This window comes from Lathamus discolor, chromosome 10, assembly GCF_037157495.1.
Source record: "Lathamus discolor isolate bLatDis1 chromosome 10, bLatDis1.hap1, whole genome shotgun sequence".
Lineage (NCBI taxonomy): Eukaryota > Metazoa > Chordata > Aves > Psittaciformes > Psittacidae > Lathamus > Lathamus discolor.
This window is the reverse complement of record NC_088893.1, coordinates 16,860,813-16,885,903: the sequence shown is the minus strand read 5'-3', so window position 1 is coordinate 16,885,903 and position 25,091 is coordinate 16,860,813. Positions and strand designations below refer to the sequence as shown.

At 46.3% G+C, this 25,091-nt stretch overlaps 2 protein-coding genes across 6 annotated transcripts; both read left to right on the top strand.

The window, feature by feature from the left end:
* The first annotated feature begins 350 nt into the window (after positions 1-350).
* MYOT (myotilin) lies at positions 351-13,210 on the top strand. Of its 5 annotated transcripts, none has more exons than XM_065690171.1 (10): positions 351-461; positions 2,100-2,702; positions 4,698-4,848; positions 6,919-7,020; positions 9,007-9,050; positions 9,593-9,725; positions 10,638-10,845; positions 11,309-11,474; positions 12,080-12,213; positions 12,617-13,210. In XM_065690171.1, exons 2-10 carry the CDS (start codon positions 2,266-2,268, stop codon positions 12,787-12,789), a joined length of 1,548 nt encoding a protein of 515 aa, XP_065546243.1. In that variant the 5' UTR covers positions 351-461; positions 2,100-2,265; the 3' UTR covers positions 12,790-13,210. The 5 variants fall into 5 exon arrangements, with proteins under 5 accessions (XP_065546243.1, XP_065546244.1, XP_065546245.1 ...); XM_065690172.1 differs by having other exon boundaries at positions 353-457; XM_065690173.1 differs by lacking the exon at positions 2,100-2,702 and having other exon boundaries at positions 376-457.
* A 1,109-nt stretch (positions 13,211-14,319) lies between these two features.
* Positions 14,320-24,924, top strand: PKD2L2 (polycystin 2 like 2, transient receptor potential cation channel). The gene is made up of 13 exons (XM_065690854.1): positions 14,320-14,581; positions 14,789-14,913; positions 16,175-16,428; positions 17,162-17,383; positions 17,871-18,099; positions 18,624-18,794; positions 20,287-20,468; positions 21,544-21,664; positions 22,051-22,152; positions 23,134-23,213; positions 23,312-23,360; positions 24,107-24,228; positions 24,664-24,924. Exons 1-13 carry the CDS (start codon positions 14,320-14,322, stop codon positions 24,776-24,778), a joined length of 2,034 nt encoding a protein of 677 aa, XP_065546926.1. The 3' UTR covers positions 24,779-24,924.
* The last annotated feature ends 167 nt before the right edge of the window (positions 24,925-25,091 follow it).

Here is a 25,091-nt window from a genome sequence, read left to right as displayed (position 1 = left end):
CAAGCAGTAGCAGAGCAGTGTCACTGCAGGGCAGCTAATTAGCGAATGGATTAAAACAGGAATTCCAGTGAGATAACGAAGCGGGATTTAGGGATGCGTCCCCGCTGCTCCCCGGCGGCCGCTCGGGGCAGCCGGGACTTCTCTATCCTATAGCTCATGGCTGCTCCAGTTGCCCTCGGGGCCGTCCCGGGATCGAGCGGCACCCCCGAGCCCCGTTCGCTTCCCCTCGGGGCGGGGAGACCCGAGGGTGCGGGGGCCGGGCGGGTGATCGCTGACCGGGGGCACCTGCCAAACCCCGCTCCCGCCCCTCGGGGACGGGAGACTCTTATTCTGACAGCGGTGACGGGCAGCGCGGTGCCACCCGCGGCCAGCGCATTAAAGCCGCGGCCGCGCTGCGCGGCCGAGGCCCCGTCCCGACCCTCCCCTCCGGTCGCAGCCCGGTGGCAGCGCGCAGGCGGTAGGTAAGGGGCTGCGGCTGGGGGGGGGTCAGCGTCACCTTGCGCTCCGGAGCCGCTTAGGGAGCTGGAGTGAGATGGTGATGAGCGGGGGGCACCGTCGGGGCGGCGGTGGCAAAGGGAACGTGGGAGGCAGCCGTGGATAAAAAGCGGTTTGCTGTTATTACCGGTTGTTTTCGACTTGCAATTTCAAAAGCCTCCTTGGATTTATGGCGTTTCTCCACCCCAAATCAAGGTGGAATGATCTGAGGAACTTCCCCCTTGCTGTGAGCAAGTGAATCTGTGCACTTGTCTAAGTGCGGTTATTCAAGAAAACAAAGCGATTCTAGAGAACGAAGCAAGCGTTGGTTTCCGTGCACAGCCTGGAGGTTAAATGAATGGATCTGTGCACAGTTAATGATACAAAATGGTACCAACCCAAGATCCAACAAGTTTTCTGCACCAGCAAACAGGAGCATGTTGTGGATATGCTCCTAAAGTTTAAGCCAGCTTCAGATTCCAAGAGCAAACCAAGGGGAAAGTCAGTGATTTTTCCGTAGAAAACCTCTATTTCTGTACAGTCAATTCACGCCGTATATTCACAGTTACCTTTAGGAAGTGAAAGCTCTGAAGCTTTAAAAGGAGACTGATGTCTTCAGTCATCTCCCCCCATGGGAATTTATGACCCCGTGGAGCCCTTCCTGGGCTCGGCAAGGATAGGGATACAATATACAGGGTATATATAGCAGTGAAACAGCTGAGCTCACTGGGGCAAGATTGCCATTTTTTCCAGCACATGTAACTGTGTGGATTTATATTCTCGCTTTTTATTAGCAGCTTTACGTTTATTCTGGGGGTTATTCAGTTATCCTGGAGCTCAAGTTGTCAGCTCTGATCAGACTTGCCCAGTTCTCTCTAGTGAAGCTTTCCTGGGGTTTGAGTTGATGCAAAACCTGGGGTTAGATATTAAGGACATGCAAAATAACTGCAGGAGCTCCAAGCAGCTTGGCTTGCCCTATTTTATCCTGCAACTATGTCATGCTGGCAATTATTAGCCCTAACAGCAAATCTGGACAAGCACAATCCATGGCATTCCAATGCCAAATACGAACTGGGTATAAAAAGCTGTGAATTCAAAACCCATTAGAGAAGAAAATAGAATACTTAGTTTCAAAGGTTTAGGCTTAAAAGTCGAACTGGTTTTATGATTTCCTATGGAATAAGGAGTTTCTCAGCACAAATGGCCAATTCTCTGAGTACATGTAGTATTTTGACAGGGCACAAAACTGTACGAGTCAGAGATCTTTAGTTAAGATGATACATGGCAAATTACCCTGCTTAGCACTAGTACCTACAGCCATCTATAGTGTTATGAAGGTGTGGGTCATCTCAATAAACCCATTGCTGTTTCCTTTACTGGGCTCTTGCAGATAAGAGCCCTGCACCCAAGTCAGAGTGCATGACCTGGTATTGGAATCCAAAATGTTCATACAGTCCTGGAATAGCTCTCATCAATCCTAAATCTCTTCATTTTAAGCTCAAGCTTTAATTGTCAGTTGCCTGAACTTCCTACACTTTGGATTGCTCATGACTGCTCACAACACAGCATTTGTGTGGTTCAAATGGTGATGTGCGATTCATTTTATCTGTATTGTCTTCCTTAAGGGAAAATCTACACCAAGAAAGCCTCTATTCTGCAAGGCAAGGGTTCCATTCTATCCAGGAGCCCAGCCAAGACAGCTTTCGTGGCCTACCACCTAGTTTTTACCAGGCACCCATCCAAAGCCAGTTATCACCAACAAAAACCCAGGACAGCCGCGAAACCTCTCCTATGAGTGTCCCTAATTTCCCATCCGTTTCCTCTATGTGTCAACCAACCATGTTTAACTACGAGCGTCCAAAACACTTTATCCAGTCTAAGAATGTGTGCCAAGGGCAACAGCAGCCTCCGGGACCCGCAGCCTCTACAGAGTCAAGCAGACAACTCAAACAATCCTCCATCCTAATACAGCCTCGTAACCCCAGCGGGCAGAAATTCTCCTCCTCGTCATCGCTGAGCTCTTCAATCACGCTCTCCTCGCCTTCCTGTAGTGCCCCTAAGGAATCCACATATCCCGTCACTCCTGCATCCGCGCAGTCTCCTGCTAGCTCCTCATCCGGGCAACGGCTTATATCCATGCCTAACCAACCCCCCGCAGCATTCCTGTGCTCAGTGCTACCCTCGCAGCCCGACTATAACAGCCAAACTCCTTCTCCTATGGAACCTCAGTAAGTATATACAGGCTTCTAACCTCCCCTTGCTTTCCTCTGGCCTGGCCTCTCCCATGCACTGACCATTCCAGATCCAACCATCCGGTGAAGCGCTGGCTTGGCAGAAGCCAATGGTACAACCCCCATTGACTTCTGATGTTTGAGGCAGGACTCTGCATGATTCGGGTTAGGAGGCTGAGTGCTTGCCCTTGGTGTCTGTGTGGGACAGATGGGTATCCGACCAGGAATTGAACTGCCCAGCAGTCATGTCAGGGGCTGCTGGGCACCTTTTCTGGAGTCAGTTTGAACAGTTCGGTTTGATTTGATGGAAATCTCCTATTTAAGGGTATTCACAAGAGGATGGACACCCATGTCAAATGAGTTTCTCTGAGCAAACATGGCTCATGAATGGGGAGGGAGAGGGGAAGGCAGTAGTAATCCCACATCTAACCAAGGTTCCTAGTAAGTCTCAGCAGTACTTTCATGTCCCACATCATGATGGGACCCTGCACTCCCCTACAATACAGTTTTCATTAATCATATCAGGAAGGCGGCCGTGTGAAAACTTCACCCCTTCAGACCAAAGCCTAAATTCTTTCCTGAATATGTATTATATCATTTTGCCTTTGGGCTGCAATCCAAATATCTTCCAAGGTCAATGAGATGTCAGAGGGAGCTGGGTCTTGCCTTCTCACCAACTTGTACTCCTGCCAATATTAGCTGGAAGTCCTGGGGAAAGTCAGTGTGGAACACACCACACTCAACCGGGGATGTTAGAAAGGTGATAGGGGCTGGGGTCCTGCTGGCTTGGGTATAAATCCAGGTTTAAGCGCCAGTTTGTAGTCAGGGAATCTGAATGTTTGCGGGATTTCTTTGAATCACAGCACAGTGGGCAGTGGAAAGGTAAGACTGAGTGCGCTGTTGCTTAATAGCACTGCAGGAGTGTGTGGGGTTAGTTACGCATCTGGAGTAACTGCTGGGTTCTTGTGTAGTGTGGGGCTGTTTTCATAGCAAAGAGCTTTAGTGCCTCATTGTGCTTTTCGTATCAGCTGTTCTTCAATGCAATATCCTGTGAGTTGAGGAATTATTTTCCTAATCATGCTCCAAATTGGCAGATGGGGACAGGAGATGCATTAATCTGTTGGGCAAATTACTAATGTTTTTAAGTTATAACTTGGGCAAGTTATTAAGTCCAAGCGGTACTGGGAATACATACCAGAATGATAACTTGAATAGAATGATGATGGTACTGTATTTCAATGATAATTGAATAGAAATGACTGCTGAGCACAACTGCAGCATCAGGGCTATGCTGTGTGTAACAAACCAGGTTGGACCCTGTCAGCACAGAGTGCTCTGACCTCGAGCAGATGTGTTTTGAAGGATTTCCCTCTTCTCCTAGCACCTTTCAGAATCAGGTCTATTATTTGACTCCAAAACTTGACTGTGTCTCTTGACTATGGATTACAGGACCAGGTCCAAAAGACCCAACCTGGTTTAGAGTAAGCTCAGCTATTGACCACCTGGACAGAAATGCTATGGGAAGTAGCTTTCTGGGGCCAAGAGGAAGAGGACAATTAATAAGCTATTTGCTCATACCCGGTCAAGTAGTTTGTGACCTTGTCGAGGATTTGCAGCACCAGGGCCTTACTAACAATGGTAATTGCAAAGGAATGCAGTTTCTGAGGAAGAACTTACTCCCAGATTGGCCACATTGCTAGCGCACATCTAAGTCCTGGCAGGGGCCACTGCAGGGTGTAGGGATGCTGAACAGCCACCCACAGCAAACTGCTGTGAGTGTTGCGGGAGGAACTCAGTGACGTGGTTAGACCATGCTGCTACCCCTGTTGATACCCAGTTATGCCACCCAGCCCACCTATCTCCCAAATGCTTTACGTGTTCATTTGAACCACAGTTTCTGGGTAGCAGGTTCATCTTGGGTGCGTTCTGTGAAGCTGCAGCAGTCAAGCAGGCCTACAGGAATAACTTTGTTTTCTCCTCCTGCATGAGCAGTTACTCACAACCAATGTATAACAAACAAGCTAGCATCAACTCTATGCAGAAGACATCAGACCATGAAATTCGAGGAACAAAAGAGGCCCTCATTCAGGACTTGGAAAAGAAACTCCGATGCAAAGACAACCTTCTCCAGAATGGCAACCAGGTAAGGGAAACCTGCTGAGGGAAGAACCAGCTTGCTCTGACTCTCGGTAGTGCAAGCAGGGACGTGGAGAATATTCTAGTGCCCAGAGGCAGTCCAAACTGAGCAGAAAGCAGAAGGAAATGCTGGAGCAACACTGCCCAAACACTGAATGTGCGGCAAGAGATGGTTGCTGTAAGTCTGTCCATAGGCAGGTACTGTGGCAACTGACTGTCTGCATATCCCATGACATCAGAAAGGGATGTGTTAACTTCTGAAAGCCATCTGATGCAGCAAGATGGGTTTAATCTGCTATTGCCTTTCCTCTTATCCTACCTTCTTGGCTAGCACACACCATTCAAGCTGTCTTTGAATTTGTGCAATCAAATCAACAAGGCCAGGACTGGGAGAAAGGTACCTGTTTAGAGCCGTGGTATGAACTTGAACTCTCCTGGGGATTCTGCTGAGCACCACATTACAGACTAGAAACTCAAGGAGAATCCCTCAGTTCTCCAGACACCATTTCACCCTGGCTTTCTATGCTGGGGTTAATAAACCAGCCCGAATCATTAGACACTTTGAGAAGTACCAATATTTGAAAGCTCATTCTAGAGAGCATCGCCACATATGGTAAACCTCTTTGCTCGCTTTTTATATGAAAAGAAAATCAAAGAAATTACATGAGTTTTCATCATTAAATCTTGTCCCCTATAAGAAGGACTCTTAGTCTCATTACCTACTTATTTATTTTGCAAAGGGGCAAAATGCAGTCCCCTTTACCAAGAAATCCGACTCTAGGAGAGAAAATTGCTTACCAGTAGGGAAGCCCATAACAACAAGCTAAAGTGAGCAGGTCTCTAACATGGGAACCTTCCTGCTGGCTGGAGGCAGACAGGTAAAAGCCCAGTGTTTATCGTTTCCATCTTCTTTTCCCTGGAATAGAAAAGAGTTTTTCCATTAACATCAGTAGGAACAGGTTTGTGTCACATATATTGCTTTAAACATTGAAGGAAAAAGAATATATGAGGTCAAATCTGACTTAATGCGTCCCTACCACGAATGTCCTATCTGCTGTAAGAAAGCCTGCCATTGCAAGCCAGCTTTTCTTCCCATAGGAAGCCAGGCTAAAAATAAGGCTTATGCAATCGCTGCGCTGTGTCCTCCTCCCCTTGTCCTCCAACAACGCCTGAACCAACTGGCCAATCTCAGCCACACTTGATACAGCCACAATGACCTCGGGGATATTAAGCTCTCATAGGTTTTCCAAGAGCTCTCTCGTTCTCTTCTAAAGAAAAGTCCCAGAAGCCTCCTTAAATCTTTACCTGCTCAGTAGTAGCTCCGTACACAGAGAGAGTTTGTCCTCACATCACCAAATCAAACCCAAGGTAAACCTTGTGGGAAGTGAAGAATCAGGTGCTCTGGTGCTCAGGGGACTGATGCGCTCTTCTAAAGTAACCCAGATGACAGAACTTGAATTTAACTCCTCTCATATTTATCCCTATGTGCTGCATCCGTATTATAGGAATTTATTGTTCCTACTGAAACACATTCTTGCTGCCTCTGTAAGGTGGCTGTTGCACTGGCAAAAGCTTCCCTTGTGCTCTCAGGGGTAGTGGTGCTCCTCTCTGGCTGTGTCTGCTGCTAGTGTGGCTCTTGCTTTACTGGGGGTATGTGAGATAGCATCCATCATGGCTCTAGCTCCTGCAGTAAATCCACAGCTGAATGAATTGGGAAGTTTTCCCAGCTCTAACAGGAAGGTACCCTGGGACTTACTCTGGCTTCTGAGATAATGCCATCAGTTACCCATAAATAATCCCAGTGGAGAAAGAGGAGGGGTGGAAGGCCACACATGGCATTAGAGAGGCTTTGATGAACAGGCAGTTTAATCTTTGATGCATTTCAGTGCTGTATATATTGAGGCTGACTTCAGCAGGCATCACAGACTGCAAACCCTCTGGAGCAGACGTGGGGTTTCTATTCAGCCACTGCTCCCATTGGCAACACCCTTCATTTATGGCATATATATGTTCTTACAAGCTGATCTGAAATAGTGAATGGACTTCTGACTAGAATTCCTCTCCACTCTGCTTTAAGCGATTAACTTACGAAGAAAGAATGGCTCGCAGGCTGCTTGGACCAGTAAATGCTGCATCCGTGTTGGAAACACAAAGTGAAGACAACGTGCAGAACGCACAGGTAAAAGGGGACCTGTCTCTAGAACAGTGATTTCCTGGTGATTGTGCTGTGGCTTGCTTGGACCTGAACAGGGCAGAGAGATGGGGTTTATCTGGTAGCAGTGCGGCGGATGGAAGGGGACTGCTCTCACTTTAGGGGTTTTTTTGGGTGGTGGTGGCAGGAGGAGGGAATTTAAACACCATCCCCTTGCGGGGTCTGATCTGTAGGAATAACCTCACCAAGGAAGAATTACAACAGCTGCTGCACAGCACTGCTGGGTGACAGGCAGGGAGCAGCACAGTGAGAGAGACAGGTACCAACTCTAACAGCCTGAGTTCAGACAGGGCCAGGGCAGCGAGATTTACACCTGTCACTGCTTGGAGCAAGTGACATTCACTACAAGAGGTCAGGGCCTTGGGGTGGGATCGGTTGAGTTTTAGCCCCTCCAGGGGCCTGCATTCATTAAGAGGAAGCAAAGCAGTTATTTTAGCAGCCCACATGCTGACAGAAGAGAATCTATCACCCCTGGCATCTTCAAAAGCATCTTAGTTGGAGACTTGCATCACTGGTTGGTTATTCAGGCCAGTTAAAAGCTCTCTTTGGCACTCCTGTGATGAAAGTTAGTGGAAATGTCTGTGATGTGGCACCGGGTACCTGTGCAGCCAAAGAAAACATCCTTCCTGCTGCGTGCCCATAGAGCCAGCAAGCTGGCACGGACCTTCCAAAGTGCAGTTAGCAAAACTCTTCCCTAGAAGAAACACTTAAGATCACAGCAAGGGAGGAATATGCCATTTGAGCTATTTATCCCCAATAATCACCTGACAAGAGTAGGTAAGAAGGGAACATTAGGGATGTCAGAGCAAGGGAAGCCCTATCTTTGCAGAGAACAAGGAAACAGTCAGAACAGGGTAACTGACAGCTTTGAGGATGTGTGAGATGCTGCATAAAAAGGAGCACTGGGAGGAGAGATGGGGAAACCTTATTCCCATTGTTCACTCTTATTTTTAAATATTGTAGTCACTGATGCATCACTCAGCTTCCTGATTCGTCAGGAACTTAACTACGCAGTCAGTCCATATAATAGAGCATTAGAATTATCAGCAGCTCCATCACTACAGCATCATTTCACAAGACAAGTAATAGTTGTACAGAACTTGTGTAAATGAGCAGACACAAGCAATCGCCTTTGGACTCGGCACTGAGTTCAGTCCAGCAAAACCCTCATTCACATAATGCTTCCCCTGAACTTCAGGCTGCTTCTGTGCTTGAAGCTTAAACCCCAGGTTAAATGTTCTACAGGACTAGACTACAAGCACAGAACCAAGCATCATAATGGCTAATTGCAAACACACCAGAAACTTCCATGCAGCGTCTCCTCTATCTGACTCCAGTGCTAAAAGGAGTCACTGGTAATAAACCGCATTTCCAGACATGTAAGTTCCTAGCAGGGATCAGTCCTGGGTATGGAGCAGATTCACTCATGTGATGGTGGAGTTGTCAGCGAGCTTACTTGGTGCTGTGATCTAGAAAGAGAAAAATTTTCCAGCTCAGCATGTGTCCATTGCTCTTGGTACCGTATTTAAGTGGGCACAATACGGTGCTCCTGCCAGCGATTCCACTTCTATTCCTGCTATAGAGAAGGACACTCTGTACTTTGCTCTCATTTTAGATACTGCTGGTAGTACTATTCGCCTCTAACAAAGGTTATTGGCACACCAGGCCTTTGGCCAGCCAAACAAAAGCTGCTGCACCTATCACCTATGCAGAGTGATGAGGAGTTGTGCCATCCTATTAATAGTACTTGTTACTGTCATGGCAAAGCTGAGGGTGAAAGCGGTGTATTAGCTCCTGATGCGAGTTCCTCTACCTCTTATCCCGATGGCTCCTGAAGTATTCGGTTTGCTTTTAAGCAGCAATCAGTACATGAAGTTAAAATGGCTTCTTGTTCAGTTTATAGATAAAACTTTGTGTTAACTCATCTCTTCCTCTCCTCTTTCCAAACACCAGAATGCAGAAAACATCAGGCTGCAGGTTCCTACAACACACGTAAGGTAATGCATAAACTACATAAGACTTGCTGTGCTACTCCTCAAGACCTTATTTCAAATGTTTCTAGACAATGTTGGTTTTATTTCACTACTTATCACCTTTCTTAAGTAGTAATTACAAAGTCCATTTCTTCTTTTCAACTAAAACTCTACCATTTATGATGCCTTTGATCTTAATCCAGTCAATTCTAAGTATAACACTGGCGGTTTAAAGGCTCAGTGCACCTAGGGCAAATATGCTTCGTATTCTGGAAGATTACTCTCTAGTCACAGCAGGGTCTGACAATGTAAATGCTGAAACACAGCCTTGTAAGTTCTTTTGGGTATTAGGCCAAAGATGAAGGCTTCATATGTTGCGTTTCTGTGTTGAACAACTTGAGCAAGATAAGTGGTTATCAAAGCCCATGCCTTCCAGCTGAAAACCAAACCAGAACGGTAGCGTTGGACTCCTGAACGTGCTGAGGGACTTGAGCTGCAATCAGTGCTTTGTGTCATTTGTGCCGTGGTGACTTCGAAACAACCAACTTTTCTTGCCCACTTTTCAGGAGCAGACCATCCTCAAGAGGAGATGAACGTGGGCACGACTCAATCCAGGAGAAGTTTTTCCAGCCACGTTTTACACAAGTGCCTGAAGACGTAATTATTGAGGAGGGGCGATTCTGCAGGCTCGACTTCAAAGTAATGCCAACCTTTCCCTTGCAGTTCCATTAGCTCTGTGGGGTGTGTGGCATGGAAGGGTCTCTGCACAGCACTGCCTTTGCACGTTTGTAAGCCAGAGCACTAATGGCAAATGGTACGAGGTCCGTCCAGGCAGTGTAAACCTAGAAACAGGAGATGGCGAAATGTTTTCCCCTTGGAAGATGTAAATGGAATGAGCTGCATCAGAATACGGTTAAAGTTAATAGTGGTAAATACAGACCACCACCTTCTCTGAGGTAACCGTGCCCTTGTTGGAGCAGATAATCTGGAAAGACAATGCCCTAATTACAAACAGACAAAATGGCCTGAAACTGCATGGCCGTTGTCCCAAGCCTAGGGTAAGAAAGAACCTAGAGCTGCACATGCAACTTCACTGCAAAGGCTGCTTGCTGATTGTGGTTTGGCTCGGTTTCCCTTAACCACTTCCAATCTCTTTCCTTAAGTAAACTCTTGCCAGACTTGGCATTTTGCTGCAAATTGCTTAACTTCTGAATGTTGTGGACAACCTGGAGCATGTCTGCAGGGCAGCTTATTTACATACATTATCAAAAGAGTGTGATATCAGCACTGCCGACAGTGAGAACTGTGGGATGGAAAGGGAGAGTTTCCCCTTCTATGAACCCACAATGAGTACCTGGCTAATCAAAGCTACCTCACAAGGTGGGTTCAGGGGGTTGTAGGAACAGCCTTTATCGTCTTGTAGCTAAAGCTCATCTTTCCACAGCACTCTACAGCTCCACTCTGTGCAGCTCCACATTAATATTCAAATGTAAAATTTCGTGGTAGGATCATCATTTGATCATTTATGGGCATCAAAATCCCCATAGCATTGAAGAGCTTTTAGAGTCCAAAACCTGGTTTAACTCTTCACTGCTTTTCTCTCCTTCACAGGTTAGTGGGCTGCCAACTCCAGATGTGATGTGGTATCAGAATGGAAGGATGGTTCATCAAGATCAGTTCCATAAAATGATAGTGTCAGAAAAGGGATTCCACTCATTTATTTTCGAGGCAGTCAAATCATCTGATGCAGGGACATACGAATGTGTGGCTGTCAACCGTGCAGGAGAAGCATCTTTCGCAGTAAAAGTGGAAGTCATTGGTAAGACTGAGAGCACTACCCGACCGTACATGGAAAATCTCAGTAATCTAATGCGTTCCTCCATGTGTTTGGAACATAAACCAATTAAGAAGCAGATCTAGATCTCTATATATTCAGACTCAAATCACAACAAACCCCTTACCTTTTCCAAGACTGTTATAAAATATACATCCGGGATGCCTTATTTCTTCAAATCACTTTTGGTGGGACGTTTAGATGTAGTGAAATGTCCAGAATCTGGGAGCTGTTAATCTCCCAAGATGGATAACCTATGCTGACTGACTCTCCTCCTGAACTGGATTGTGTCTACTACACCCTTATGCTCATGGGAATTGCCTGTATGCTAAGGACATGCAGTAAGAAACATGTGCCCCACTGAATTAACATTCTGAAATCTTAAAAACCAAGCCTGATTTTAGCATTCAACACTTGCAGTAACTTCTCTTTATCTTCTTTAATTTAGCCAAAGAACATCACACGCCGCCAACTTTCATCTTCAAGCCCCAAAGCAAAAAGGTTTTTGAAGGAGATACAGCCAGACTCGAATGCCAGATCTCTGCTATCCCAACACCCAGGATTTACTGGAAAAGAAACAACGAAATGGTACAATATAATACAGACCGAATAAGGTATCCCATAATGAGTTGGTGTGTTAGAAAACAATAACCAGTATTTAAGCCAAAATTGGCTTGTTTTAAAAGCAGCAAGCTGGAAAGCTAGATCTGCCCCTTGTTTATGACACACAGTGAACAGGACCATAAGTCTTGGTTTTGAGGGCACAGAGAGAAAACTGTGATCAGATGCCACACTGAATTCTAGCAGAAGCTACAAGGCCCATGGAGAAGCTTGGCCTTAGGATTGAAACATGCAATGCATTCATCATGTGCTGACGCAATGGGGCTACAGAAGGGCCTTGATGCCACATGAATGATGTGATGATATGATTCACATGATGTCAATCACAGATTGGTTTGGGTTGGAAGGGACCTCAAAGCTCATCCAGTTCCAATCGCTGCACAGGCAGGGACACCTTCTATTAGACCAGGTTGCTCCAAGCCCCATCCAACCTGGCCTGGCATCACTAGTGTCTTACAATACAAATGCAGTGTTTATGTCTACATAGCCCTGCAAGAATTGTTCTAGGATTTGCTCAGCTCCTCAGCATATAAACTGTCTCTCTGATTTCTGTCTTCTCTCCTTATGTAGCACTTACACAAACACCTTCATTTTTCAGCTTGTTACATGACAATACTGGAAGGATTTGCCTCCTGATTCATAATGCAAACAAGAAAGATGCTGGTTGGTACACTGTGTCTGCTGTCAACGGAGCAGGAGTGGCCACATGCCATGCCAGGCTAGAGGTTGCAAGTAAGTACCACATCGCAGTGCCACAACCGCAACTGAAACTGCCACTGGCATTCAGGGCAGACCCTCAGGGTGAGCCTAATGAAGCTTAGAGTGCTGGGAGGATTGCTCTCCAAAGATAGTGACCCAGACAAAACTGTAACCATCTCAGGACAAACTCTTTTGTTGAGTGTCAGGACACTGTGATGTGTCCTTTGAACACTGTCTGTTATCTGCACCGTTTAAAGACTACAGTTTGATACCAAGAAGGAGCCTGAATATAAATCTCTGGTGTCTGAGATATGGGCTTGGTCTGTTAAATTCTTCCTAAGGGTTTGCCAGTTTATGCTGCAGATAGAAAGGAACCGGGTTGCTCTGCCATGAGTCTTTCCACAGACACTGAAAGAGGCTTTTTTCTCTCTTCCAGCACATACAAACAAGCCAGTTCCAGCCCCAAAGCAGTTACGGGTCCGACCAACTTTTAGCAAGTATTTGGCACTTAATGGAAGAGGACTGGATGTGAAACAAGCTTTCTCACCAGAAGGAGAGTTTCAGCGGTTGGCTGAGCAGTCTGGACTGTACGAAAGTGATGAACTTTAACTGGAAGCGGAGATCTCACACCTGTAAGAGACAATTACAACATAGATGCAGTTAACTGGTGATTGCCCTAATTAGCAAAATACCTATCTACAGATTTTTACTTTCTCGCACATTCAGCTCTTCCCATTTTACCATGTTAGATTTTATTTATATGGTTTGGTGACTGTAACCATTTACTGAGTATTGTATTTGAACTATAAAGCCTAAGAAAGCAGGCTAACTAGTTTGTATGAGCGCGGGTGGGTTTAGTTCTACCTGTACTTGGTTCTACTTGCTGAAGTAGGTTGGTTTGTACTGCTGCTCTAATATCACTCTTGACCGTATCAGAAGTCTGTGCTGTCTGAATACTAAACCCAAATAGATTAGAGTGTTTTTATGAGAATAAATTAGAGGCAAATAAACCTTTGAGTAGCCAACATCAGCCGTGAGTCTTCCTTGATCTGTTAGAACCAGCTTGCATGTGTCCAGCATCAGCTGCAGCCTGGCAAGGGTACATTCTTCCCCTGTAAAGTCTGCCACTGCTTCCCTCCCCTCTCTGCTCCTCCCATTGTTTCTCTTCTAATATCTATAAACTAGATGCCAGCACTCCCTTAACACTAACCCGTGTCAGTGAGGCAGCAATAATCCTCTTTCTCCTTGCACACTTGACCCGAAAGCTGCCCTGCATCATTTGAAGCTTTAAAGCTGTTTTTCTGCCTTGCTCCTTTAACCAAGGCTGTGACTTACCTGGCTGTCAAATCAACCAGCTGCTGCTCTGAATCCTCCAGATGGTTTGTGTGGTGCTATTCACAGCCACCTTGCTCAGGATAATAACAATAAACACCATGAAACGTGATTTTGCCCAATCCAACAAACCCGATCTCTGAAGATTTTTCCACTGTACTTCCTAAAAGGATGCTTACAAGGGTGGAATGAGCTCTTGGGGGTTGCACGGCAGTGCCGCTGCTCGTCAGCAAACCCACAGCATCTTCCAGCCTCAGCTTTCCCCCAACCCTGCAGTGCCATTAAATAAACCCCCAGCTCTGAACAGCACAACGCCGGCTATTAAACTCCTAACAGAACACAACAGCTCTACCCCCATCCTTCCCCTCTGGGCTGCCCGAGCAATGAAACACACTGAAGTAACTCCTCCGGTGGGCCTGAGCTGATCAAACCCATTGATACCGCATGACCCGCGTGCTTCTTGCGGACGTGAGGATGCCGCGCTGCTTGGACCAGAGCACGGCATCGGTGCCGGGCCGCAGCATCCCGGGTCCTGCCTGGGAGCCCCCCCGCCCCTCGGCGCTGCCGTGCATTGAAACGCGGACCCCCCGTGCTCCCCGCGCCCTCCGCTCGGCTCGGGGTGACCGGACACAGCTCACCCGTTAACCCCGCCCGACACCGCTGCCTGCGGGCCGGACCCGAACCGAAACGCAGCAACGCGAGCGGCGGCCCCCGACGGCGGCGGGGCCCGAGGCGGGGGAAGGCTCTCACCGCCGCACGTTGAGACCCACACCGGGGAGCGCCGGGAGCCGGCCCGGCCCGGCCGCCATGGAGCCCACGGCAGCGGCGCAGCTGCCCGCGGTGGACCGCAGGCTGACCGGGCGCGGTGCGTCAGGCGGCCCCGCTGCCCTCCGGCCCGGCCCCGCACCGGGCCCGAGGGCCCCGTGGCCTGACGGGGCCCTGCCCCTGCCTCCCTTTCCCCAAGCAGGAGCCCCGAAGGCCCGGGAGACGGGCACCAGCGAGCAGGAGCTGAAGGCCATGCTGCGGGAGCTGGTCGTCTACGTCGTCTTCCTCATAGACCTCTGTATACGTGAGTCATCAAACGGCTTGAGCCCTGCGGACAAGTCCCTGCCGTGTGAGCTCTGCCTCTTCCCGTATCCCCTTTATCAAAGCATCGCTTCAGTGCGGTTGCCTTTCTCTAGCAGGATGACCTAGGGACAAGCAAAGCAAGGGTAGAAGCTGTTGTCGTGCTCTCATTTCAGCCTGCGAGCATCCTCTCTTTGCCCCTTCTTTCCAGTGGCCTTTGGCATGGTGAGCATAGACATGTACCACCTGAACACGGTCATGTCCCATCTTTTCATGGAGCCCGCTGAGGGCGAGGGTGGCTTTGGGACCATTCGGAGCAAAGCTGACTTCTGGAAGGTAAGGCTTGTGTTACAGGCAAGTGAGGAATCTCCTAGTGTTAATTCGGAGCAATACGGGCTCATGGAACTCAATGAACTTAAGGTCCTTTCCAACCCTAACCATTCTGTGGTTCTCCTAAAATCTGTGTGCTAGACGTTGTGCTTTCAGCACAAGAAAGGCAAATAACCCATTCAAATGCATTTGGATTGGGTACAAGCACACACTAATACTGATACTTCTGATCAATCAGTCGAGGAAAACAATAGGCCAGTTAACTGCTGCATTATGTTCTCGGTGAAGCTTGAGAAGAGCTTCAATGAAACCAGATTTTGGGCTTACAGCTCTTTTGACTTTCAGCTGTTGGAAACAATCCCAGATCTACGATCTCCAGTGGAAAACCACCTTGGCCCGCCTGCTTTGCTGTTGCATTACCCTGTATTTCAGTGACAGTTGCAAAACACTTGTCTCTGTTTTCACTGCCAGGTGGAGGACCTCCCGCATGACCAGCATTGCCCAGCTGCCAGCAGGAGGCAAAGTTTCTCATCCCGCTCTTCCTTACAAATGGGAAATGCCTGGCTATAAGAATTCATTGGGAAGAGCTGCACTCCCTCTTAGCATGGTGTCTGCAATTGCCAGTCCATCAAACAGGGAGCTTTTGCTATTACAGTGTGTGGGCTGCTGCACTAGGCATGGTTGTAATGCGTGCCCAGATGGTCCCAAACCACGAGGGCGTGTTGTTTTGCACTCGGAATAATACCCCCCTCAAACTGAACGCTCCTTATCGGCATCTAAGAAACACCTAGAAAAAGAGGGATTGTTTTTTCCCCCACCTTCGCAAATAAATACATTCAGATGACTAAACCCTAATGAGACACATATCCCAAACCAGATCTGTCAGAGATTAAAATAACCATCAGATTTTGTTAAAACAACGTATAGCGGTTGTGTTTAAACGTATTCGTTTGGAATTCAGGAGAATTCTAAAGAGATGTTACAATCTTACCCTGAGTAATCCCATTACACATCCCTGATAGAATTGTGTAGGGAACAGAATTGACTCATAGCAAAAAGATATAAATATACCGTATGTGTAAGACGGTACATCAGTGGGAGTTGTTTGTATTCTAGCTTAGACCCTGTAGCTATAAGTAACCTAGGACCCCTGTATTTGTGATTATCAGAGATAACAGTAGAGATATCAGAGATTTGTATGCTAAAGAGAGGGCAATAGCGGTATTTAAATCTTCTTCTGAAACCTTAACCTCACTTGTATGTGCAGTTTGTACAGGGACCGCTGTTGGATGGACTCTACTGGGACAAATGGTACAACAACAAGACGTTACCCTTCCAGAACTACAGCCATATTTACTATGAGAACTTACTGTTAGGAGTAGTCCAGGTTCGACAGGTGAAAGTGCGCAACAACACGTGCTCCATCTACCCCTATTTCCGTAGCTTTTTAGACGACTGTTACAGCGAGTACCGTTCCCAAGCTGAAGACAGGTCTGACGATGCTCTAAGGAACGAATCTGAGTAAGTCATCCTGCTCCAGCACAGAAATGCTTTTGGAAACCTAACCAAAGCCTTAATGCCACTACTGTTCACTCAGTCACAACCGTGCATGCAGTTAGCTGAGTTTTTCCTCTTGTTTACCTTGTGATAAAGCATGGAGTTGCTTTTATGCCAGCATTATGGATGGGAGTTTAGCATGGGAAATCTAGAGCGGAGAGATAGGAAGAACTGGGAACAGCAAACCCAGTTCAGCAGAAGCACATGTCAGTGGGTCCACCTCCATTACCATCTCTGGAGAAACGCTCAATTATACGAGGCTTGAACTTAAAACCCATGTTTATAAATTGGAATCATGCTGAAAAGCTCTGAAAACAGAGCCAAAAGGCCTGCTTCACACACTTCATTTAGCATGAATTTAACACAATGGAAGAACCTGTGAACATGCCACAGGAACAATGAATTATGGAAACCAGAGATACTCCATTTGCCTACAAAGGTTTTAAGGTAATGAACTGTCTGGCCCACATCGGGCAAAATCCAGATTCATAACCAATTGCTGTTTTGTGAATGTACTGAGCAGCTAAATATAATGTAAGTATCTTAAGGCCATATTCTTTATGTAAAGGTCTGGCTTAACTGGTCAGTCACGGATGCAGAACACAAGCAGTAGCAAGCATTGTATGAAACAAAAGGTGAAGCTTACTTCAGTCCAGGTTCCATAAGCTGAGTGCTTTGTTTTCCCGTTTCTGACCAGATGGAAATACACCCCAGCTGATTCGTTTACCCCGTGGTACTTCGGAAATATGGGCTTGTATGGCGGTGGAGGGTATTTGTTCACCTTACCCAAATCAAAGCAGGAGAGCATAGAGAAGTTGGCATCTCTGAAGCAGAACAACTGGCTCACTAGAGGAACCAGAGTTGTATTTATCGACTTTTCAACATACAACGCTAACCTAAACCTCTTCTGTGTAGTCAGGTGAGTTCTTACCTTTACTACATGTGAAGTCCAGTTTACTGAGGCATGATGCTTTCATAAGGACACAAGGGAAGGCTGGTCATCTCAGGCATATGCAGCCACATTTCCCAGGTAGTAGCTGGCAAGACAGTAATCCATTAAGAATTCAGAAGTGCAGGAAGCAGACCCAGATCCTTCTTTTCCATGTTTTTTTTGTAGTAGACGGTATCTTGTCCGTACAGCTGGTTGCTGCTGTCAGCTGGAAGGAATTTCATAGCCTTTTGCAAGGTCACAGACCAGATTAGTAGTGCTATTGTCAGCTAGGGGAGGGAAAAGACTCAGGATACAGTGAACATTTGCTCTACTGAGAAACAGTATCTTACAAAAAGGCCTTAGAGATGTAGGAGTTCCAGCAAGGTATGAATGTAGTAATGATTAGTATTAGAAAATGAAGGGCTGAGATGATTTAAAGGGATGGTAACTAACACCAGTCCCCCATTTTTTTCAGGTTGGTGGTAGAGTTCCCTGCCACCGGTGGTGCTTTCACCTCTATACATATCTACTCTGTGAAGCTCCTCAGATACATCACGCGGTATGATTACTTCGTGGCTTCTTGTGAAATCATCTTTTGCCTCTTTATCATTACATTTATAATCCAGGAAGCTATAAAAATAGTGAAACTGAAAAGGGAATATTTCAGAAGTGGTTGGAGCTGGCTGGATTTGATGCTGCTGATGGTGAGCTACCCCTTGACTTTCACCTCTGTGCTTGACAAGTGTAGGCTTGCACTGAATACACAGCCAACAAGCCAAACAGCCCAAATCTGTGTTGGGTTTGAGTCAGTCACCCAGTGTTCTGCACCGAAGAGGACACATGGCCCACCATGGTTCAGCACATCGAACTCTTCTAGCTTTGCTGGCAGCTTGCTGCATCTCCACATCTTTTATACTTGCTATCCACCTTGTTTTTTGAGCCTTAATCTTTGCAGAGCAGGGAAGTAGTAGCACATAACAGAGCTAAACACAGTAAATTAGAACGTATGCATCATGTTAAATACCACAAGGCCAGAATTATCACAGTACCATTATAATTGGTTTGGGCAATAAAGTCTTGTATATATGGATTATGACCGAAAAAGCTCAGGTTTTCCAAATCTACCCAAGGGCATGTTGAAACCCAGGTCTTCCCTATGCAAAATGATAGCCTGAAGGAGAAGGCATGTAACTGGACTTGCATTTCACTGCCTTCTGCTTTCCTTCAGGTATCCATCCTTGCCATCATCTTCAATATCTACAGCACCGTAGAAGTGTCCCTGCTAATGGAAGAGCTGCTGTCTGATGCCAATGTATATCCAGACTTCTATTTCCTTACATTCTGGCAAGTCCTTTACAACAATATGATTGCTGTCAACATTTTCTTTGCTTGGATAAAGGTATTGGCTCTTTCTTACTCCCTTTTTTGTACTTAAGAATCAGCATTTCTAAGCATAGCCTAAGTGTTCACTTGTACCTTTTCATGGCTGAATTGCAAAGGTGGGGCTAAAAGGGAGAATTTTGTTTATGAGATTCCAGAAGAGTTTAAAATTACCTCCTTCTCATAAACATGGTCACACAGATTCCAAGCCCATCTAGAAAGGAATTTTGCACATGGGCAGCTGTCTCCATTGGAGCAGCTGGGAAATGAGCATGGCCAAACAGCCTCCTCAAACTCAGTATTTTCCTAGACCCAATATGATCCAGGTCACAGCCTGACCTATACAGATGGCATGGTTGTAATAGGTGAAGCTATTCATAGCTTTTGTAGCCAAAAGGGAGGCAAAATGTGTCTGAACTTGATTCGGCAGTGACTTTGTGCCCACCTTTCATTTCATTCTTGCAAACAGATTTGCTGATCTCTGGACAGAGTAGCAAACTGCTCCAAGATTAGGAGCTACTTTTGTTCCTAACCAGATGCTCTGGGGCTAAACCAGCCCTGCCTATTTGCCTGCCACTGCTAAACCTTGCTGGCTGTGACTGGGCTCTGCTCCCCTTCCCCTTTACCCAGCAGACAGCAGTGACTTGAGTGTGGAAGGCTGCCGTGTTCCCAGTGACTGGATGAAGCTTGTCAAGGCCCTCCCTGCCCTAATGCATTTATAGAACATCCAGCACAAAGCACCTAAGAAACAGGCAGGCCTCAATGTTCCCAGTGACTAGATGAAGCTTGTCAAGGCCCTCTCTGCCCTCATGCATTTATAGAACATCCAGCACAAAGCACCTATGAAACAGGCAGGGGATGTGCTCACATCTGGCAGAGGACATCACACTTCACAGTCATGTCCCAGGTACCTCAACACAGGCTATTGTGAAAGGTCACATCCTTTTAAAATCAACAGGCTTTTGGCCTTCCTCCACCTCCCAGCCCGAACAGAAGCTGTCTGGGAGCACTGGCTGTTAACCAGTTCTGTGCACAGCCTTCCTCACTACATCCCTTCTGTACCCCAGCCCTTGCATCACCCTCCCTTCAGACTGTTCAGTCAGTAGCACAGCTGTGTTTATCATTAATGACTGCCATTGAGCAAGGCTTGTTCAGGCCTTGTTTCAGACCCAAAGTAAAAGAGAGCTCCTTACCAATTCTGCAGACACAGGAGGGTGGAATGGCTTGTGGTCTCCTTGACCGGGGGTCTATAACTGCTAGAACTGATCACACATATCAGTACCCAGAAAAGACCTAACATGCTGTTAGCTTTAGTATAGACAAGTATTTGCCCTGCAGGATATTCATCTTCTCCAGAAACACACCCAATCCTAGTGTGTTTCTAGATACATCCCATTTCTAGGTACAACTTAACCTGTAAATGATGATTATGGATAACATTCCAGAAATCCTGTTGAGAAATTGCAACACATTTTGATCCCCCAATAACAATATGTTCTGTTCTCTTGCAGGTACTTAAATATGTAAGATTTAACAAAACAATGGAGCAGTTGTCCTCCACTTTATCTCGCTGTGCCAAAGACATCATTGGTTTTGCCGTTATGTTCTTCATCGTCTTCTTTGCCTATGCCCAGTTTGGCTATCTGGTCTTTGGGTCACAAGCTGAAGATTTTTCCACGTTCCAGAAATGCATGTATGTACTTTGTAAACTTTAGGATACAAACTGGTGCAGGTACAAACCAGTTTCTGCTAAGCAGAACTTAAGAGTACAGGGCTCCAGCACTTTAGCTTATCTCATAGAGTAAACCCCTTTTTGATTCCCAAAGCCTTCCCATGCTCAGAAAAGGCCGTATGTGCATTAAACAATGCAGGGGAGCCTCAGAAAGGGAAGCTCAGGAGCAGGTCACCCAATGGAGCCATTAGTCCCCCCAGCTCTCAGCTTTGCCACGTGTAACCAGCCCCTGGGTGATGGGGCAGGCCTGGCAGCAGGCTGCCTCTTTCACCCCTTTCAGAAGTAAGGGCATAAAGCCACGCAGCAGACACGCTCAGAGCACAAGCTGAACACATCCAGCTGCATGGCCAGGAGTCCCCAAATCCCATCTGCTGGCTCTGCTACTCGCTGTAGCATCATCATCAGATCAATTCCAGGTACCAGATGGAGCTGGCTTTGATGGTCCTCACACTTTGTAGGGTCTCTAACCTGACACTCTCAGCAAGCCTTGAGTTTTAGCCCATGGCTACGCTTCTTACAATTCAGAGATCTTTAGTGTAGCAGATTGTTTGAAAGCAGCTTTTCATATAAAATTAAGGCACTTCTAAACCAGAAAACCAGCTTACTTTAGACCCACCTGGGTGTGAGATGGTTTTAAGATGCTGCAATGCAGATAAATAAGTATTTATCCTCACTAGGAATAAAAACCCCTATAGGGAGCATAGGGACCTATACTGATACCTTCTGTGCTAAGAGAAGGTGACAGATCATGAAGCCAGAACAGAAGGGAAATCATTAAAATAAGCCACATGACTTATCCAAAATGAAGGAATTTTCTCACACAAGCACACCAGGACAAATTCCTTTGTACTTTCAAATTGCCAAGTATGTGCTAAACGCCCAGTTTATCACTGCTGTACTATCCTGGCTCACCTTTTGATTTCAGTGATGAAGGTCATGGTGAATCAGTTATATCTATTGCTTTGGGCTTGTGATGCTTACAATGCTCCTCTTTAGGAGAAGCCAGTCAACCTCACTCTGGTACTTTTACTCCCAGCTTCACACAGTTCCGTATTGTGCTGGGAGATTTTGATTTTGAAAACACAGAAGCCGTGAACAGAATCCTTGGACCCATTTACTTCATCTCGTTCGTATTCTTTGTGTTCTTCATATTGCTGGTAAGTACTAGCTTAAAAATGCTTATCCTTTTGCATTAGCAGTAGAGAACTATCATGTAGTGCTCTGAGACAGTGGTTTTTAACCCAAGCTGACACCAGGCTTGTCCTGGCTGCCCCTCAGTACACCTGGGCAGAGACAGCAGTCCTTGACGTTTCCCAGCTCTCCCTTCCTTCAAACTGCCATAAAAAGGGGCTTTTGCACCACAAATGAGCACATTGAATGATGAGAATGTTACCAGATTATGTATCTGCATTGGGTGCATCTGCACTCAGAAAAGCTCAAGTCCATATGTGCCCTAGCATGGAGCAGCCCCCAGACAACAGCCACAGCATAATACAGATGCAGCTTCCAGAAACAAATGTCTAACTGCATTCGTCCTGTGCAGAACATGTTTTTGGCCATTATAAATAACACCTATTCGGAAGTCAAAGCCGACTACGATGTGATGCCCAGTCGCAAACTCCCGATCAGAGACCTCTTTAGACATGTAAGTAAACACTTGCGTAACTACCTCGTTTAATGCCAGACAGAAGGGGGAATTCTGAGCTACATCCCTAGCAAAGAGCCTGAAACAGCTGGGCCATAACCATGTAAGAACACTCAAGTATTGATTTCCCACTCTAAGTAAACGTTTGACAGATGCAGAGACATCCTTCTATCAAATCCCGAGGAGCTCCTAATGGTAAGAGCAGTGTATGAGTTAGGGTGCAAGGAACCTACCTTTACTTCACCATTTTAAAAGCAATATTTAAGAGCAGTCTGGTTTGAGATATGTCCCGTCATATTCTTCAGAGCTTACTGGAACAGGTTGCCCAGGGGGGTTGTGGAGTCTCCTACACTGGAGATATTCAAGGCCCGCCTGGACAAGTTCCTGTGTGATGTACTGTAGGTTACCCTGCTCTTGCAGGGGGGTTGGACTAGATGATCTTTTTAGGTCCCTTCCAACCCTTGGGATTCTGTGATTCTGTGATTCTGTTGCTTTTCTAAATGGAGAAACTAAAGATCTTCTGTGCAGGGGAAGACAAGACAAGTAGAAATACGGACCTTTAAAATTCCACAAAGTTCAGACTGTTTTTACGTGCCAGAAATGAGTATAAAATGGGAACAAATCTTTTCAGTGCAACTTGAAATCATGACCTCAGCCCAACAACATCAACAGGCCAGTTCAGGTTCTCCCACCCAAGCTCATTCTCCTACTTACCAGGACTACAGTAAGATTAAACTGAATATGCCTGAAAACAGAAGCTTTTACTAGGTTTGGTTGGCTATTACCTTCAGGGCTTTCATGACCAATTTGAGCGATGGCAGGGTAAGTTCTCTGAGTTGAGCTAAGGGAACAAAGAAAGCAATAGACTGGTAAGGTTTCTGTTGAACTGCCAAGGCAGTGTGCTGAGGGTTTGCTCCTTGTGCAAAATGTCTCTGGTTAAACACAAGCCATTTAACATTAACTCTCCCTGTCAATGTCCAGAGTTGTGATAATGCCCTTATCAAGCTCAAGCTGAAGAAACCTGAGGAAGGCACACAACCAGCAGCAGAGAAGTTGGAAAGGTAGGATCTCAGCATTGGCTCTTACCCCCTGCACCGAGCACGGACCTGGACCTGTTCTCACAGCACTTTTCTCTCTTCTCATTTGTGTGAATGACAAGCAAGGAATTACCATCCACTAGAAAGAAGCATGTTTCTAAGAGAGAAAAGGTAGGTTTTATTCTTTCCTGTCTTCTTAGAAACTGATGATATTTCAAGAGGTTGAATAATACAAAAGGAGTCACAGTTGTCCCCACTGTTACTTACAAAAGCTATTTCTCCACAGGATGCTATTTTTAACAACATAGGAATGGTTAAAGCTAGAAAAAAATCCATAATAATGTGCAACACTTCAAATGGGAGCCTGGTCAGGCAAGGTCATACACTGCAACAGCAGAGCTGGCCATAGGGTGCGATCAGTGCGGCTTAGCAATGGTATAAAGTTGTGAGCTGGGCATTTGCCCAAATGTTAAACAGAAACAGCTGTATGGAAAACAGGCAAGTTTCACATCAGTTGGTTGGGTCATAGGCTGCATCTACAGTAAGAAAGGTCACTGAAGCTTCCTTTTGCTTTACAAAAGGGTTTCTAATAGGCTTTGGTAGTTCCGTATCTGGGGGAAGCCTGTGCAAGTACTTCCAAAACACTTTTTAAGCAGTCACTTGTACAAGAGAGGGGAACCCCTCTTGGCCCATTGTGAACACTACTGCACACACTTGCCATCTCTCTGCTCTCCAAAATGTGCATTCCTATAGCCTGTCTTTTTGGGAGGGCTGGGAGGAAAATCTACTTTCAGATAGAGAACAAAGCTGGACAGATCTTTTCCTTGCTCAAGTGAGTATGTTACAGGTGTCCCAGTGAGCCATGCTGGCTTTGGCTATGATTGCTATTTCTTTTTAATCCTTCTGCTGTTGTACAGAGCCCTTCGAAGGTATCAGAGCTACAGGCAAAGAAAGAAAGACATCAGATGATTTATCTGTCTGCTCAGAACATGGCCTCGGGCCCAGCTCAGGGCTATGTCACCATTGCAGATTTTCAGCAGTAAGTATGTGTGATCTCTTCTTGCACTCTTATTGCCATCCCCCAGCAGCTGCAGCCTTAGCTGAAACCCTCACTGGGTGACAACCTGAGAGACAGAAGACCAACATAAAGTCAGTGATTTTTAAGCTATTTTAAGTCCTTTTATACTGACTGATAACAGCTGCCCTCAGGGAGGGAAAAAGGAAACAAAAGGATTTAGCAGAGCAGCTTGTAAAGACATGAGTCAAGAATGAGGTGGGACAAGGACACTCTTCCAGAACATCTCCTTGTGGCTGCCCAGGGAGGGGGACTGAGACCATAGGACCTTGTGCTTGTGAAGTGGCATTTCAGGACTTAGATCCTTGGCAGCTGTCCCAAGTGAGCAAAAAAGGCTGCAACTGCAAGTTGAAGAACAGCACCATCTCAAGGATATGTGGCTGTGTTTGTGTGTTCTAGGCTTGTGAGTTATACAGCTGAATTGGGGAAGGAACTCAACACCACCAATGCAAGACTCAGGAGAATCTTAAGAAACATGCAACAGCAGGATGCTGCAGGCAAGCCAGCACGCTGAAACACTTGGTTGCTCAGCTGGTGACAGAGATGGCCCCAACTTGTCCCCATTTAAATACATCCAAAGGTCCCACCCCCTTTATTTTGTTCTATTTCTGGCTAAAAGAAGCAGGAATGTTATTGAAGGTATTATTAAAAAATAACCATTGTGGCTTCTGGCTTTCTTCTCTGAGAGCTTCAGGTGCTGCTTTAACTCTTAGAACTGAGCATCCATCTCTATGGATGCCTGTACAACACCGATTCCTGTGCCTTGTTCTGGGGGCTGCTGTGAGACACAGATGTGTAACCACAAGAGCAGATCACCAGCCATGGTG

What these genes read in the sequence shown, in the direction of transcription:
- PKD2L2 (XM_065690854.1), top strand. Translation starts at nt 14,320, where the DNA reads ATGGAGCCCACGGCAGCGGCGCAGCTGCCCGCGGTGGACCGCAGGCTG. An exon ending in GCAGCAGAGAAGTTGGAAAG is followed by an intron (nt 23,214 to 23,311) that starts GTAGGATCTCAG and finishes GTGAATGACAAG; the next exon opens with CAAGGAATTACCATCCACTA. An exon ending in ACCATTGCAGATTTTCAGCA is followed by an intron (nt 24,229 to 24,663) that starts GTAAGTATGTGT and finishes TGTGTGTTCTAG; the next exon opens with GCTTGTGAGTTATACAGCTG.
- MYOT (XM_065690171.1), top strand. Translation starts at nt 2,266, where the DNA reads ATGAGTGTCCCTAATTTCCCATCCGTTTCCTCTATGTGTCAACCAACC. An exon ending in CCTTCTCCTATGGAACCTCA is followed by an intron (nt 2,703 to 4,697) that starts GTAAGTATATAC and finishes CTGCATGAGCAG; the next exon opens with TTACTCACAACCAATGTATA. An exon ending in TATAATACAGACCGAATAAG is followed by an intron (nt 11,475 to 12,079) that starts GTATCCCATAAT and finishes TTCATTTTTCAG; the next exon opens with CTTGTTACATGACAATACTG.